General features: G+C 38.1%; 1 protein-coding gene across 1 annotated transcript; it reads left to right on the forward strand.

The window, feature by feature from the left end:
* Window positions 1-1,128: 1,128 nt before the first annotated feature.
* Window positions 1,129-8,893, forward strand: LOC119482980 (endoplasmic reticulum resident protein 27). Its single transcript, XM_037760916.1, has 7 exons — window positions 1,129-1,355; window positions 2,749-2,831; window positions 4,744-4,881; window positions 4,962-5,078; window positions 6,439-6,564; window positions 6,655-6,852; window positions 8,793-8,893. The coding sequence occupies exons 1-7, from the start codon at window positions 1,298-1,300 to the stop codon at window positions 8,832-8,834; spliced, it is 762 nt and encodes a 253-aa protein (XP_037616844.1). The 5' UTR covers window positions 1,129-1,297; the 3' UTR covers window positions 8,835-8,893.
* Window positions 8,894-14,269: the final 5,376 nt, after the last annotated feature.

The following is a 14,269-nucleotide window of genomic DNA, read 5'->3' on the forward strand; positions in this document are numbered from 1 at the left end:
TTACAGGGTTCAGATCTTGTCCTTAAGAGTTCATTGTATTTTTGTGCATCCAGCTGTTTTTTGTCTGCTCTGTGGTCGACCAAACTGAAACATGCCAGAACATTTTTAGCAAATTCCTTTTCAATGGGAAAAATGTTCAAAAATCACTGATTAAAATGTCAAAATTATTTAGATTATTCTTTCTAAGAGTTTAAGTTTAATAATTGCCACGGTGCTGCTACAAAATAAATCTGCATTTCAGGATCTTTTAGTTTTTGTTTTAACATCAACACATAAATCAACATTGCTGTGGTGGTTTGTGGGAGCTGCTGTAAGTTTGTGGGCTTTTTCCTGTCTCTCTAAGTTATGTGAGAAAATGGTTTATGTATTTGTTTTTCTTGGCTCACAGTTTTAGATTATAATTGTTGTTCTTCTATTATTATAGCTGGTATCATGCTGGTAACAGCATTTTAATCAATATTAGATTTTTTAAAAATGAACTTGCCGTAAAGATATTCTCTTACAGAGGCTCTTACTGTCACATTAGACACTTTTTATGTGTGGGACAGATTTTATGGAATAAGAAGAAGAAGAAGAAGAAGAAGAAGAAGAAGAAGAAGAAGAAGAAGAAGAAGAAGAAGAAGAAAATTAGTTTTATTTTGCACTTTTCAATAAGCAAAAATAAATAAAGGTAAAATATATTTTAGAAAAATAGTGATGTGTCTCCAAATACCAAACTCCATTGATTAAGTGCGGATGGATTGTCTGGGAGTTGTGTCCCTCCTGTGGTGAATGTACCAAAATGCAGCCTAGTTAATCTCTGGTCCCTAACTGGTCACACAGGCCTCCTCACCGGGCTGCTATATGTCAGCAGAGCTTTCCACCTACAACAGGTGTATGTAGCACACTGCAGCACAAGACATTTTGTTAAGAAGATGCTACTAATGAGCAACAAGAAAAGGTGTGTGATGTTTCACAAAAGCAAAGGTCAACTGGGATCATCCTCAACCTCAGATTGCCACCACACCACAGTGCAGACACACACTCACACCTGTCCCCTCTCGCACAGTGACACGTAGTCCAACGTCCCAGCACCCCCACTTATCAAGAACACCTGGCTGGTTCTCATGAAAGCCTCCAATCACAACCCAGAGAAGCTGCAGCGGCCGCAGCCGGGTTGCCATGTGGCGACCGTCAGAGACAGAGCAGAGGTGACACGACTCTCCGTTCAAAGTCAAACAGCCACAAAGTCTTCTGGGCTTTCCTTCGTTTGCTTTCTTTGCCTGCCTGCCTCTCTGTCAGTCGAATCATTTGAATCATGCTGATCACTCTGTGTTTCTCCCTCCTGGTGTCATCTGTCGTTGCCACAGATAAAGGTAAATTGATTTAAGTATAACTGTGTCTTCTTGGTTTTATGCTACAGTTCTTCTCTCTGCTCTCAAGGCGGAACATCAAACATGTCTCAAAGTGTTGCAACTCTGCTAATATACAGTTTTTAGACTATGTTTGGTCGAGCTTTCACCACTTTGACTTGCCATGAAATTTTGTATAATTGAGAACATTTGGATATTATAATAATAATATATTATAATAATAATAATAATAATAATAATAATAGTCCCTGGAGGATGAATCCTAATCATGTTGGTGATCCCCTGCCTTTACGCCTCGTGCCTCTGAGGTTGACATTTTTTTTTTTTTTGTGAAATGTCTCGACAACTGTTGCATGGGTTGCCATGAAATATGGCACAGACATTCATGGTCCCCAGAGGATGAACACTACTGACTTTGGTGATGCCCTGACTAGAAAAGTTTTAACTTATCTGAAAATATCTCAACACCTTGATGGATATCAAGTATGTATTGTAAATATTCACAGATCCCAGACGATGAATTCTACTTTGGTGATCCCCGGCCTTTACCTCTATGAGGTTGATGTTTGTGGTTTTGAATGACAGATCATTGGATAGATTGTCATGAAATTTGGTACAGATATTCATCCCCCTCAGGATGAATTATAATAACTTTGGTGATCATCATGTTAATATTGTTATTTGTCCAATACTTTGGTTTATGATCAAATACCTGCAAAGCTAATGACATTTAGCCTCAGCTGTACTTTGTGGCAATACGATACGTATCATGATACTTTGGTTGCAATTCAATGCATTGGGATATATTGCGATAATGTAAGCAAGGCGATCTATTGCGATTTTTTAAATCTAATTTTAGGAAAACTGCCATAGTATAAAGAACACACCACCATATGCATAAAATCGAAGTAAAAAAAGTTAACTTTTTTATGCAATCAGACCAGTGAGATCTGCATTTTTCACAGTTCCTCAAACATCCAACATCATAGCACTACTTTGAGAGGGCACATCTTTGCTAAATAAAGTATTGACTGTGTGAATCTTTGCATGCAAACTATTCATTAAAAATCTATAGTGTTTTTGAGAATCAATACAGTATCACAAAATATAATATCGCGATACTCAATATTTTCTTACACCCCTACTAATTAGCAAACGTTAGCATGCAAACATGCTAAAGTAAAACGGTGAGCGTTGCTCAACTTCTAAACTTCAACATGTTAGTGGTTTTCATTGTGAGGATGTCATGCCAACATGAGCATTCAGCCCACAGCTGCATCTATATAAGTACAGCATCATAAAGCTGCTATAGCGTGGCTCTAGACTCTCAGTATTGTTGAAACGAAAAAATGTGCAAAGAATGTTGAATTGTGCATCTTGTGTCTTTCTGTCTCAGACAGCCTTCCCACACTGACTGACACCAAAGCTGCTGAGGCCTTCATCGACTCTGCTGAAGTGGTGGTCATCGGATTCTTGGAGGTCAGACATGAAAATTGCATAGCCTATAGAAAAAAAAAGAAGTCTCAACCATGGGCTCAAATCAGACATCTTTTACACACGAGCCAGCTGGGGTTGTTTTATGGCTTTGTTTATTATGCTACCATGCATGCGGCGAACCAGACATGATCAGACAAATTAACTGAGATTGAGACTGTGAGAGGTCCAAAAATACAGCATTTGTTTGCAGTCTGGTGATGCGGCTGTCACGAATAGATTTCGAAGAAGAATATATTTCCTGTGGCCACACCTTTGGCAGCCCTGGTGCTGTGAGGACCGAGAGTGGCTGGCTATCCCACAGAGACGAGCCCTTTGGCCAGACTCTGTGTGCGGGGGAAGATGGCAGGCCACTTGACAGGAAATTCATACGTATCTGAAGTCTTGTGGGATTGGCTTCACTGACCCTCTCATAAACAAAAGCAGGGAGAAGGTTCACGAGAAGAGGGAAGAGAGAGAGCACATGAGGATAAGGCATAGTTGGACCATGATGCTGCAGGCAAAAAGAGACCAAAATATTGGTGCTGTGACTCACTGGGAATGAACACATATTACAGGCTGCAAAATGATAAAACGGACTGCCAGAGCTCATGCAACACTGTCTCAGAAATAGACATGATTCACCTTCCTTTGAGTCTGCCTCCATTTCCGACTCTCTCCCTGTCCTCTTCAAATTTACATTTCCTTGGAGGAAAAAAGAATAACAAGAGAGTTGGTGTGTCCTATACTGGTGGTCTAAAAGTCATTTTAAAGAGGAAATAATACATCCCAACTAAACCACTCAAGTAGTTGGTGAAGAATAAAAAACGTGACTATATTTTTTAAGTATTGATGATATAACATTTAAAGGTTAATGATAAATGTCCTGTGGTTTTAAAGTAACATATTAAATTTATAATGTAACATACTCATTTTCCACATGTAAACAGTAATAATATATTTAGTGGACACAGTAGTCTACATTAAGACTTGTATGGGCTAATATGAGCTAATACATTATTAACATTTAACTTAAAGTTAAATGTTTTTACACCTTCTTTAAGTAAATGCACTGGAGTTTAAAAAAAAAATCTTCATTACAAGTATATTTCTTGCATTCAAAATGTTACTTAAGTAAATGTATATAAGTAGCCTTATCATCAAAATTGACTTTTGTTATATATATATATATATATATCTATATTTATATATATATATTATGTAATTGGATTATTATTATTGACGCATTAACATGTAGGCAGTGAGTTAATGTCATACCTGTCTGGACTTTAACTACTTTATACACTGCTGGGTACTTTTGATGTAAAGTAATACATCCTATTTATAAATTCATTCATTATTTTGTATATGAAATCTTAATTTTTAAATGAAATTATATTCTAGAGTTGTCAGATTAATGTAGTGGTGTAAAAAGTACAACATTTCCCTCTGAAATGTGTCACTCCCTAATATGGATTAAGGCATATGTTTCCCTCTTTTAGCATTTTAAATTTGCCATTTTTTTGCCAAAGCAGGTTGCACAAGAATTACAATATAATATAATATAATATAATATAACATAATATAATATAATATAATATAATATAATATAATATAATATAATATAATATAATATAATATAATATAATATAATATGATATAATATAATATAATATAACATAATATAATATAATATAATATAATATAATATAATGTAATATAATATAATATAATATAAATATAACATAATATAATGTAAAATAATCCACATGTGTTAAGTAAAAAGACAGAAATGTTAAAAATTACAACACAGTAGGCAAGAATAAAAGAAAATAATTGTGGAAAAAATCAATGAAAAAAAGTAAAATAATGTGCATGAAAAGATGAGATGTAACTGTCTTTCCCTGTTGTGTCTCAGGGAGAGGAGAGTCACGGCTATCAGGAACTCGTTGCAGCTGCAAAGCGAGTTGACTCGGTCCCTGTAGCCGTCTGCACTGACAAAGAGGTGTGGACGGCCTACAGCCTCTCCTCAGACACCATCACCCTCTTCAGAAAGGTATTCTGCACCACGAGGCATCTTTTTCAACAATAAATGTGATGTCAGTTTTATGACAAAGATGATGTCATGTGATCCAGGCAGATAACCACCAGGAGAACCTCGTCATAGCCGAGGCCAAGAAGGTAGAAACTGACGGTCTTGTGAACTTCATCACCATCAACGAGGTCCGATTCATCACAGAGTACAACCAAGTGGTAGGACCAACTCATGCCCTCATCTCTCTCATATGTTAAATGTTTTTCTGGAGCTAACAGCCTGGCTCTGTCTGTCAAACTGTTATTTACTTCCTGACATTTATCCCCTAAAGCTTTACTCCTTTCATCTTAAAATATATAGTTTCATTAAAGACAAATGCAAAATTTTAAAGAAATAAAAAGCAAAAAAAAACACACTTTTTATAACATTCTCCACTATATCCACTCTTCCATCACTCCATCATCAATTTCTGACCACAGTGGTGGAAGGAGCATTCAGATCTTTTTGTAAACGTATAATACTGTAGAAATACTCTGTTACAAGTAAAAGTCCTGCATTCATTAAAAGTACAGAAGTATTAGCATGAAATGTACAAGTAGTAAAAGTTGTAGAAGTAAAAATACTCAGTAGGCAGCAGTATGTCCCCTTCAGTGTTGTATTACCTTATTATATATCATATTGTCAGATTATTATTCCTGATGTATCACTATGCAAGCAGCATTTTAATCTTGTAACTTGCCAAAGTTTGTTATTTTAAATAGTTTATATACATCTGCGTAGTTATTTCTTGACAATGTATAATTTTAAGTTTTTAAAGTCCCAGGTTTAATCTGAAAAGTAACTACAGTAGTGACCGTCACATACATTTAGTGGAGTAAAAAGTACAATATTTCCCTCTAAAATGTAGTGGAGTAGAATAATAGAGTTGCATAAAATGGTAATATTCAGGTATACAAGTACCGCAAAATTGTACTTAAGTACAGTACTTGAGTAAATGTACATACTTACTCTCTACCACAGAGTATTCAAAGAATATAAACATATCCAATGAATATCAGCTCAACAAGTAAACAACACAAAGACTATCTGTGCGTTCCAATACCCCAGACTACCACACTATTTAGTATGCCAGAAAAAGATTTAGTATTTTCCAATACATAGTATGCCAAATGCAGCATGCCAAAAAATACCAGGATGTCCTACAGCATCCGGTCACATTTTGCAGTATGCAAGCCAACATGCTTTTTTGGCTATTCTGACCCACAATCCTCTGCGCAGCGGATATCTGAGCAAGAGGGTCAAAGTTCAAGGTGCGGTGCTATGAGGAAGTAGTATGTCCGAGTTGTATGCATACTGCATGCAACAGTATGTACTTTGTAAGAGCAGCTGCAGTATGTACTAAAAGTGAAATGAAGAAGTATGCGATGTAGCTGTTATTTGAAAATAACCTGCCTGTCACTGTTAGAGCTCGTCAGGCGAGAGGCCTCTGAAAAAAGAGATCACGGGTGGCCAGTGGGAACACAACTTCTCCCATCTTAACCCTCTTCTTTGTGTATATGCCGTTTTCTCTCTCCTCAGACTGCAGTGGGCCTGTTCAATTCAGAGGTGAAGACACACCTCCTGCTCTTTGCCAACAGGGGGAGTAAAGAATACACCGAGCTGAAGGAGCGACTGGGAGCTCTGGCCCCTGAGTTCACAGGCAAGGTGAGAATATTTAACTTACTTCTCCTACATAACAATAGAAGCTACATTTCTGTGGTTACTTGATGTAATCTATAAAATACTGTGTTCCAGTTCTTGTTTGTGCTGATTAATGGAGCCGTGAAGTCCAACGCCCGGTCACTGGGCTACTTTGGCCTCAAGTCTCAGGACCTCCCACGAGTTGGCATTTATGACGGTGCCTCTGACATGAAGTGGCTCCTGCCTGAGGGAGAGATCTCTACTGAGCGAGTACAGGAGTTCTGCCAGTCCTTCCTACGAGGGGAACTGAAGGTGAGCGGCCGTTATGGCTCACCTAAAATTAGCCGCTGCTGATGGTTGGATGCAGTGGCGGACTCAGGCTGTCTGAGAGGCAGGGGCGGAAAAAATAAAAAGGTCACCAGCTGCACGCGGTGGGGCATCAGCGTGCAGAAAGTTTTCTAGCATATAGGGCAGCCTACAAGGCACTGCATCACGTTTTCTCTACTGGAAGGGCACGCTAGAGGGCACTTTATCATATTTTCTCTACTAGAAGGGCACCCTAGAGGGCACTTTATCATGTTTCTCCACTAGAAGGGCACACTAGAGGGCACTTTATCATATTTTCTCTACTGGAAGGGCACCTTAGAGAGCACTTTATCACGTTTTCTCTACTGGAAGGCCACCCTAGAAGGTACTTTATCAAATTTTCTCTACTGGAAGGCCACCCTAGAAGGCACTTTTTCACATTTTCTCTACTGGAAGGCCACCCTAGAGGGCACTTTATCATGTTTTCTCTACTGGAAGGGCACCCTAGAAGGCACTTTATCACGTTTTCTCTACTGGAAGGGCACCTTAGAAGGCACTTCATCATGTTTTACTTAGAGGCATCCAAGACGGCATTTTTGCTGCCGTTCATTCGAACATGGAAGCACCAAAGGTAGCTGCAACAGCTGGTTGAGATATAGATGTTGCTCATTGTACTCATTTTCTTGTAACATGCAGACTTTTGAACGATTTAAAGGGAAAAAGTAGCGCAGCAGAGTTTAGTGATTCAAAAGAAGAAAGCATGATTAAACCAAACAGGAGCCACAAAAGTGGCAGAAAGGAAAGTGGCAGTGGGTTTGGAGCACTTCTTGCTGTCACTGTGAAGAATATATGCCACACAAAAGACAGGAAACCTCACTGTGTGCACTAATTTGCTCAGTTACACCACACAGAGTGGAGCTCTGTTGTGACGCAGAGTCTGAGGTTGAACAACAAGACAGAAGGGACCAGAGTTAGTGACAGGATGTCAACAAACTGTGGCACTAAAAAAACTGAAATCAAATTATATATGTTCAAAAATAATAATAAACTAGGTTGCCAATAATCAAACAAACACAAGACTTTCAACCAGGAGACCAGTGTTTGTGTCCCAAATTGTTGTTGAGTTGTTTTGAAATTACATTTGTAACATGTTTTCTGTATTTCTGTTACGTTGTTTCCGTACATATTCTACTTAGTTTATGTACTTATTTTAACCCCAACCTTGATGTTTCTCTTAAACCTAACTAAGTGGTTTTGTTCCCTAAACCTAACTGCGGCTGTTACCTACGACGGCGTATTAGGGCCACATTGACGGGAAAAACAATCTGAGATAATTTATGACTTTATTCTCATAATATTACGACTTTTTTCTCGTAAACCTATGACTTTATTCTCGTAATATTATGACTTTATTCTCGAAATCTCAGATTAATTTTTTTTCCTCAATGTGGCCCTAATACTCTGTTGTAGTTACCCTAGTTTTCTCGCATGGCGTAAAAATGACATGCAAAAGCGGCGTACAAATGACACGCGAAAAGGCTAAAATGCATCCTTATGACACGCAGAATGTCTTTGTAATGTTGTGCTATTTACACGCCTTCCCGTGAGACCGAGTTACAGCATCCTCTATCTCTAGACCCTTCTGTTTTTTCCTTTTCTATCTCCTGTTAAATCTTTAAAATGTTATGTTCTTTTGAAACTGAATAATTTAAAATTCTTGACAGATAAAACTAGAAGTGACACAGAGCCAAAACAGATTAAAAACCGTCTCATAATGCACCAGGGTTGTTGAAGGTTAATTCCTAAATGTAGGCATTTCTTTGAGCTTTCCTCTGATAATAGTAGACCTATATCTGTGAGACGCTACATAAATACCCTTGAGGTAAACTAGTTTCATATATTCCCTCTCTGCTGTATTTCACTTATCAGATTTCTATGTTTTTCAGGAGGTGAAGCAGGCAGGAGCAGAGGCCAAAACGGAGCTCTAGGACTCTAAAACAAATGTAAATGAATTTATGTGTATTGAATAAAATACTAAATAGAGGTGTCTAATGTGAATTCTTTCTTCTGAGAAAACAGTATGGCTATGTGTTAAACTGACAAGCCCTGTAATTTATTCCCTCCAATACAAAGGAAACTAAACATTTGTGCGTGTGTGTATCATGCGTTCTCACTTATTTACCCGTGTGTGTTATGTTTTGTCTGTTTATGTGAGTGTGAGCCCGTCTGTGGTCCGGTTAGCGGACCACAAGTCAAAGAGATTTGGCAGAGTTTGTTAGTCTGTCCACTAATGTTATTGTCAGGACCACAACATACCGACCTCAGAGAGATTGACACAAAGCCGACTGCAGGAGATACTGACCAAGGCAGTAAAGTTATGATATGAATCATCCTGGATAGAAAAGCATGTAAATAAAGTGGAAAAACATCATCTGCACATGATAAAGTCACATAAAAAACGACAGTGAAGAATGCCAGGGAATCACAGAGGCAGCAATCACACAGCGGAAAGCATCAAACTCAAAATGAAAGATTTGAGTCAAAGACATATCGGCTCTAAATATGGATAAAAGAGAGAGAATTTAGCAATAAAAAACTCTATAAAAGAAAAACAGACGGGCTGTAGAGTGTAGACATCAAGAGTGAAAATGTTTGGGCTTGTCCCAGAAATATTCTCTCAAGCAAGAGGGGAATTTCAAGGCTCAGTCTGGGATCAGTATAATTAGTGGTGTTGTACTGCCAAGCGGATGCATCCGGCGGAATTGGGAAAGCCTGGCAGGTGGACGTTTCTCAGAGACCAGATGGAAATATACAGCATGTGTCGCCTGCCATCTGAGTTTGTTTACGACAGTCTTACATAATGCACTGATGGGGTCTCTGGGCCCTTTATCAATTAGTTGGTCCCATAACGACTGATTTTAAATAATAAGAACTCATGCCAGAAACAATATGATCATTAATTACTGGTAATTCAAAAATCACATTCATGTAAACTTGTTGTTTAGCCAACATTTTTACTTTGATGTTGATAAATGTGGTGTAAAACTGGTTGTTTATTAACATATTGTTTCTGTAATTCTAATAAATAAGTTAGGCTTCTTCTGGTGTCAAATCAAGTTTAATTACAGTTGCTCTAAATTTACAAAAATAAAACCCAGCCTAGATCTCTGTTTGATGTTATTTTCAACAAACTAAATATGACATTTATTTATCTTGGATCAGCTGGAAAATGCATCGTCACAAAGTTGAAAACAGGGTTGTTTTTCTGCGCTCATGAAAAGTTGACTTTTTAGAGATATGTGATTCTCACAGGACAGCGACACCTCAAACATGAGATGATTTACTAGAATATGATGCATTTTTTAACAGTATATAAAGTAGGCTAGTTAAACTGAGCAATAAAAGCAGCAACATGCACATTAAAGGTGGAGTCAGCGATTCTGGAGAAAGATTGTTGATATTTAAAGATAGGGTCGACGATACTAGCATAATTTGAAAGTAGCATCGCCTCAGGAGCTCCGTCTAAACCCACCCCCTCCCCACGGGGCTCCTTGCAAGGCAACGCCCCCCACACACATATGCAAGAGCACCGCCGCATCGTAACTACTTCACAGACACAGAGCGGAGAGAGGACCTCAACTCAACAACGCTACCTCATGACAAGTAACCGCGGCAGTGCTACTGCAGGGCTGAGTTTTCTCTTCCATTCTCCAGTAAACGTGCGGCGGCAACACGCTTTGAGTTCAGGCTGGTGCATGCCAAGGGTAGAGTACGAGCAGGGAGGCAGGGAGGCATCTGATTGGTTCTTTCCAAGCGGACCGCGAGGCAGTGATTGGAAGACGTTTTTACAGGATTACAGCAGCTACAGATGACGGCTCTTTTCCGGTCCTTTTTCAGAGCTCATAAGAAATATATTGTAAAGACCATTTCAACCAATATAACAAATAGTGTGTACTTGATAACATCGTCAACCATGCCTTTAACTCACCACCCAGATCGACCGTCCCTCTCGCTCCCACTGCCTTTCTCTTTATACATCCATGGCCTTTCCCCTGTCCTGGCTGGAATAGTGTCGGTCCGTGCCTCATTTACAGAGCCAGGGCTGTATGTGAGCACAAGATTTTTTTTCGGTGGACACTAGAGCTATGATTATGCCCCAAAAATCAATATTTTACAAGTTAAAGTCAACTAAAGTCTTTCAAATTATGCACAACAGTAGGTTACTGATTATAATACAAAGCATTCCTGCTCAACTAAAAATAAAAGGGACCAGTGAACGAACACCACAAATTACAACATGTAAGATCAAATTAAAATGATGATAACAAAATAGCTAATAACAAATCATATATCGGGCCTACCTACATAGGTCACGATGGACATTTCTCCTCATGAACTAATTGGGAGTCAAGACTGGGTTATGGTCTTTAAAGCTGAAGTAGGCGAGATTGGAGCAAATATGATTAAAAAAGGTTATTTTTATAACGCTATATCATGACAATAGTACATGAAACAGGTAACCTGACAAAAATCATGTGCCTCTGTGTACTCTGGTGCTCTTAACGGCATCTGCAAGATTTCACAGACCGGAGGAAAACAAGCAGTAGAGCTGATCTGAGTTCTGCTATCCATCTGCTGTCTATGAGAGCCGGATGTCAATCACTGGCAAACTCCGACCAAACGGTCAAACTAGATAATCACGATCAAATATGAATCAATATTATTTTACGTTAATGCCTATTTCTCGCCTCAAATGTTTTCAGAATCATCTTGTAGTGCACGGTTTAACTGTAGAATGAGAAAGTTTGTGACGCCGTCGCCATTGTGAAATCTGGTGAAGGAACGCCAAGTTCCGGTCACATGACCGGAGCACAGCCAATAGGAACGCTCTCTCAATAAAATGACCTGTGATTGATCTTTTTTAAAGCCTGAAAACAGAGCCATGAGGAGGTGCAGAAGTCTAGTTTTCTCTCAGAACACTTGAATTACAATATGCTGAAAGGTTATTATGGAATTTCTGCCCAATGATGCTAAAAATATACTGCCTACTGCCACTGTAAGTAAACATTAGCACGAACCCGACCTGATTGAAGCCCGGGGGAGTTTTGAGAAATTACAGCCTGAGCCCAATTGGGTTCGGGCAGAGAATCAAAGCTCTAGCACCGACACAGAACGGACAGCTAGTCAGGAGATATTCGCTGAATTTGAAAAAAAAAGTGTATTGGATTAGAATCGCTGACTCCACCTTTAATGCACCGGTAATATTAATTCAAAAACATGTATATTAGTAAAACACTGACAGGGACCATTTTTTCTGCACGATGAGTACTTGTACTTTTGATACATTTTGCTGATAATGCTTACATACTTTTACTTAAGTAAGGTTTTGAATGTAGGACTTTTCACAGTGTGGTGTTGCTACTTTTACTTAAATAAAAGATCTGAATACTTCTTCTTCCACCAGTGTAACGGTGTCCTTTCAGGTTGCCATGAATAATCGATTAGACAGCTGATTCAGAGTGGATCACATCCCTCCAGTTCTGAGGTCTTTACTCTGGCTTCCCGTCTGCCAAATAATTGACTTCAAATTGAATGATTCAACTGAATGATTTATGGCCAAAATACATGTCTGATCTTCTGCTATATACAGACAATTTGTTTTGTCCGACTTGATCTGACGATAATGTAATATCATCATCATTACATTATGAACCATCCAGACCTGTCAGGTCGTCTGCAGGTCTGCTTTCTGTCTCCAGAGTCAAAACTAAACGTGGAGAAGCAGCGTTCAGATTTTATGCTCCATATATCTGAAAAACTAACTCCCAGAAAACTGCAGGTGCTTTTAAATCAAGGCTGAAGACTTTTATGTTTGCTGCTGCCTATTTTATTAAATCAAATAATTAACTTCTTACACTGTAACCTTTATTCTTGAATTTAATATCTTATTCTATTTTAGCTTGTTTTTATTTCTACTCTTTAAAATGTAAAATGGTTTACAGGTTATGTATACCTTTATTCAGGGGTGTGTTTCTTGATGATCTTAATGTTTTATGTTTTATGTAAAGTGCTTTGAATTACCTTGAAATGTGTTATATAAATAAACTTGCCTTGCCTTGTCTTCCACTACTGGTTAGATTGTGAGAAGTCTTTCTTTCACGACATGTCACATGTGAAACAACTCTACTCTTCAATCTCAAACTAAACACTAAATTGGTTTATTCCCAGGTTTTCAAAATACATCAAACCTTTTTTTAATTTCATGGGATGCTGTCTGTTTATTCCTCCATAAGGTCATCCTGATGCATTTAACAGAAAATGAAAATACTGTACAATAGTTTATTAGATAGTATTAAATGAAATAAAAAAGTTATGGATATAGGAACAAGTCTCTGGTTCTGCAGGAGATCTGAAATCAGTCTGCTAAGCACAGACAGTAGATCTCTCTTCTAGGGCTTTTACATTATTTATAATGCAGCAATACACTCCCACTTTACCTAGGTTTACATTTTCTTTTATTCACATACCTTAATACAAAATCCCGCATCTAACTTTTTTTTTTTTCATTCAGTTGGTGTATTACAGCATCTTACCCTTAAGTCCTTGGCACCTTGCTGAGGTACACCTACGCTTACCTACAATACAAAATGTTCTCTCCATGTCCTGAGCATCCACACGCAGACTGAGGTAATGGTTTAAAAAGAAAGGTCTAAATGCACGCCTCTAACTGGTCATTTAAAGGTTGTTTGTTGCAACGATACGCTGTGTGAGGATCATGCAAGTGGAGCAAATTAAGCTGGCAGGACATTTACAATGAGGATTGTTTGACATTACGTGTTTGTTTAGAAGCCTGAGTACTGACTTGTTGGAGCCCTGGTCTATTGGTCTGAGGTCCAGGTCCATCTCCAGATGTGCAACTCATGGTCAGTTCCTAAACACCCTACAGATGTTCTTAAAGGACAAGAAGGAAGTGAGGAGATATGTGATGAACATGAAATAAATACATAAATGATTCTGTTGAGTCTTAGCATTTGTAAAGAAATTCATCAAATGGCAAAATGCTCTTAAAAATAACACACACACACACACACACACAAATATACGAACTGTAAAAAATTATTAAAAAAAATAAAAAATAAAAAAATAAAACTGAATAAAAGACTAACAAATACGATAGATAAGAGGCAATAAAACATTTCAAAACATTTATACAATAAAGTAAATTATTAAATACAATTTAAGTAAGGGCCATAAAAAATATCTAATCAAATACCAGGCTAAAAGAGGTTTAAAGTTTACATTTAAAGACATTTAAAAAAAAAAAAACAGTTGTTCCCAGATCCTCGGACAGGCTGTCCCAAAGGCTTGCGGCATAAAAATGAAGAGTCGCCCACACAAATGTTTTTCTCCTGCACGTTGAAAC

The sequence above is a fragment of the Sebastes umbrosus genome, chromosome 3 (assembly GCF_015220745.1).
Source record: "Sebastes umbrosus isolate fSebUmb1 chromosome 3, fSebUmb1.pri, whole genome shotgun sequence".
NCBI classification, from domain to species: Eukaryota; Metazoa; Chordata; class Actinopteri; order Perciformes; family Sebastidae; genus Sebastes; species Sebastes umbrosus.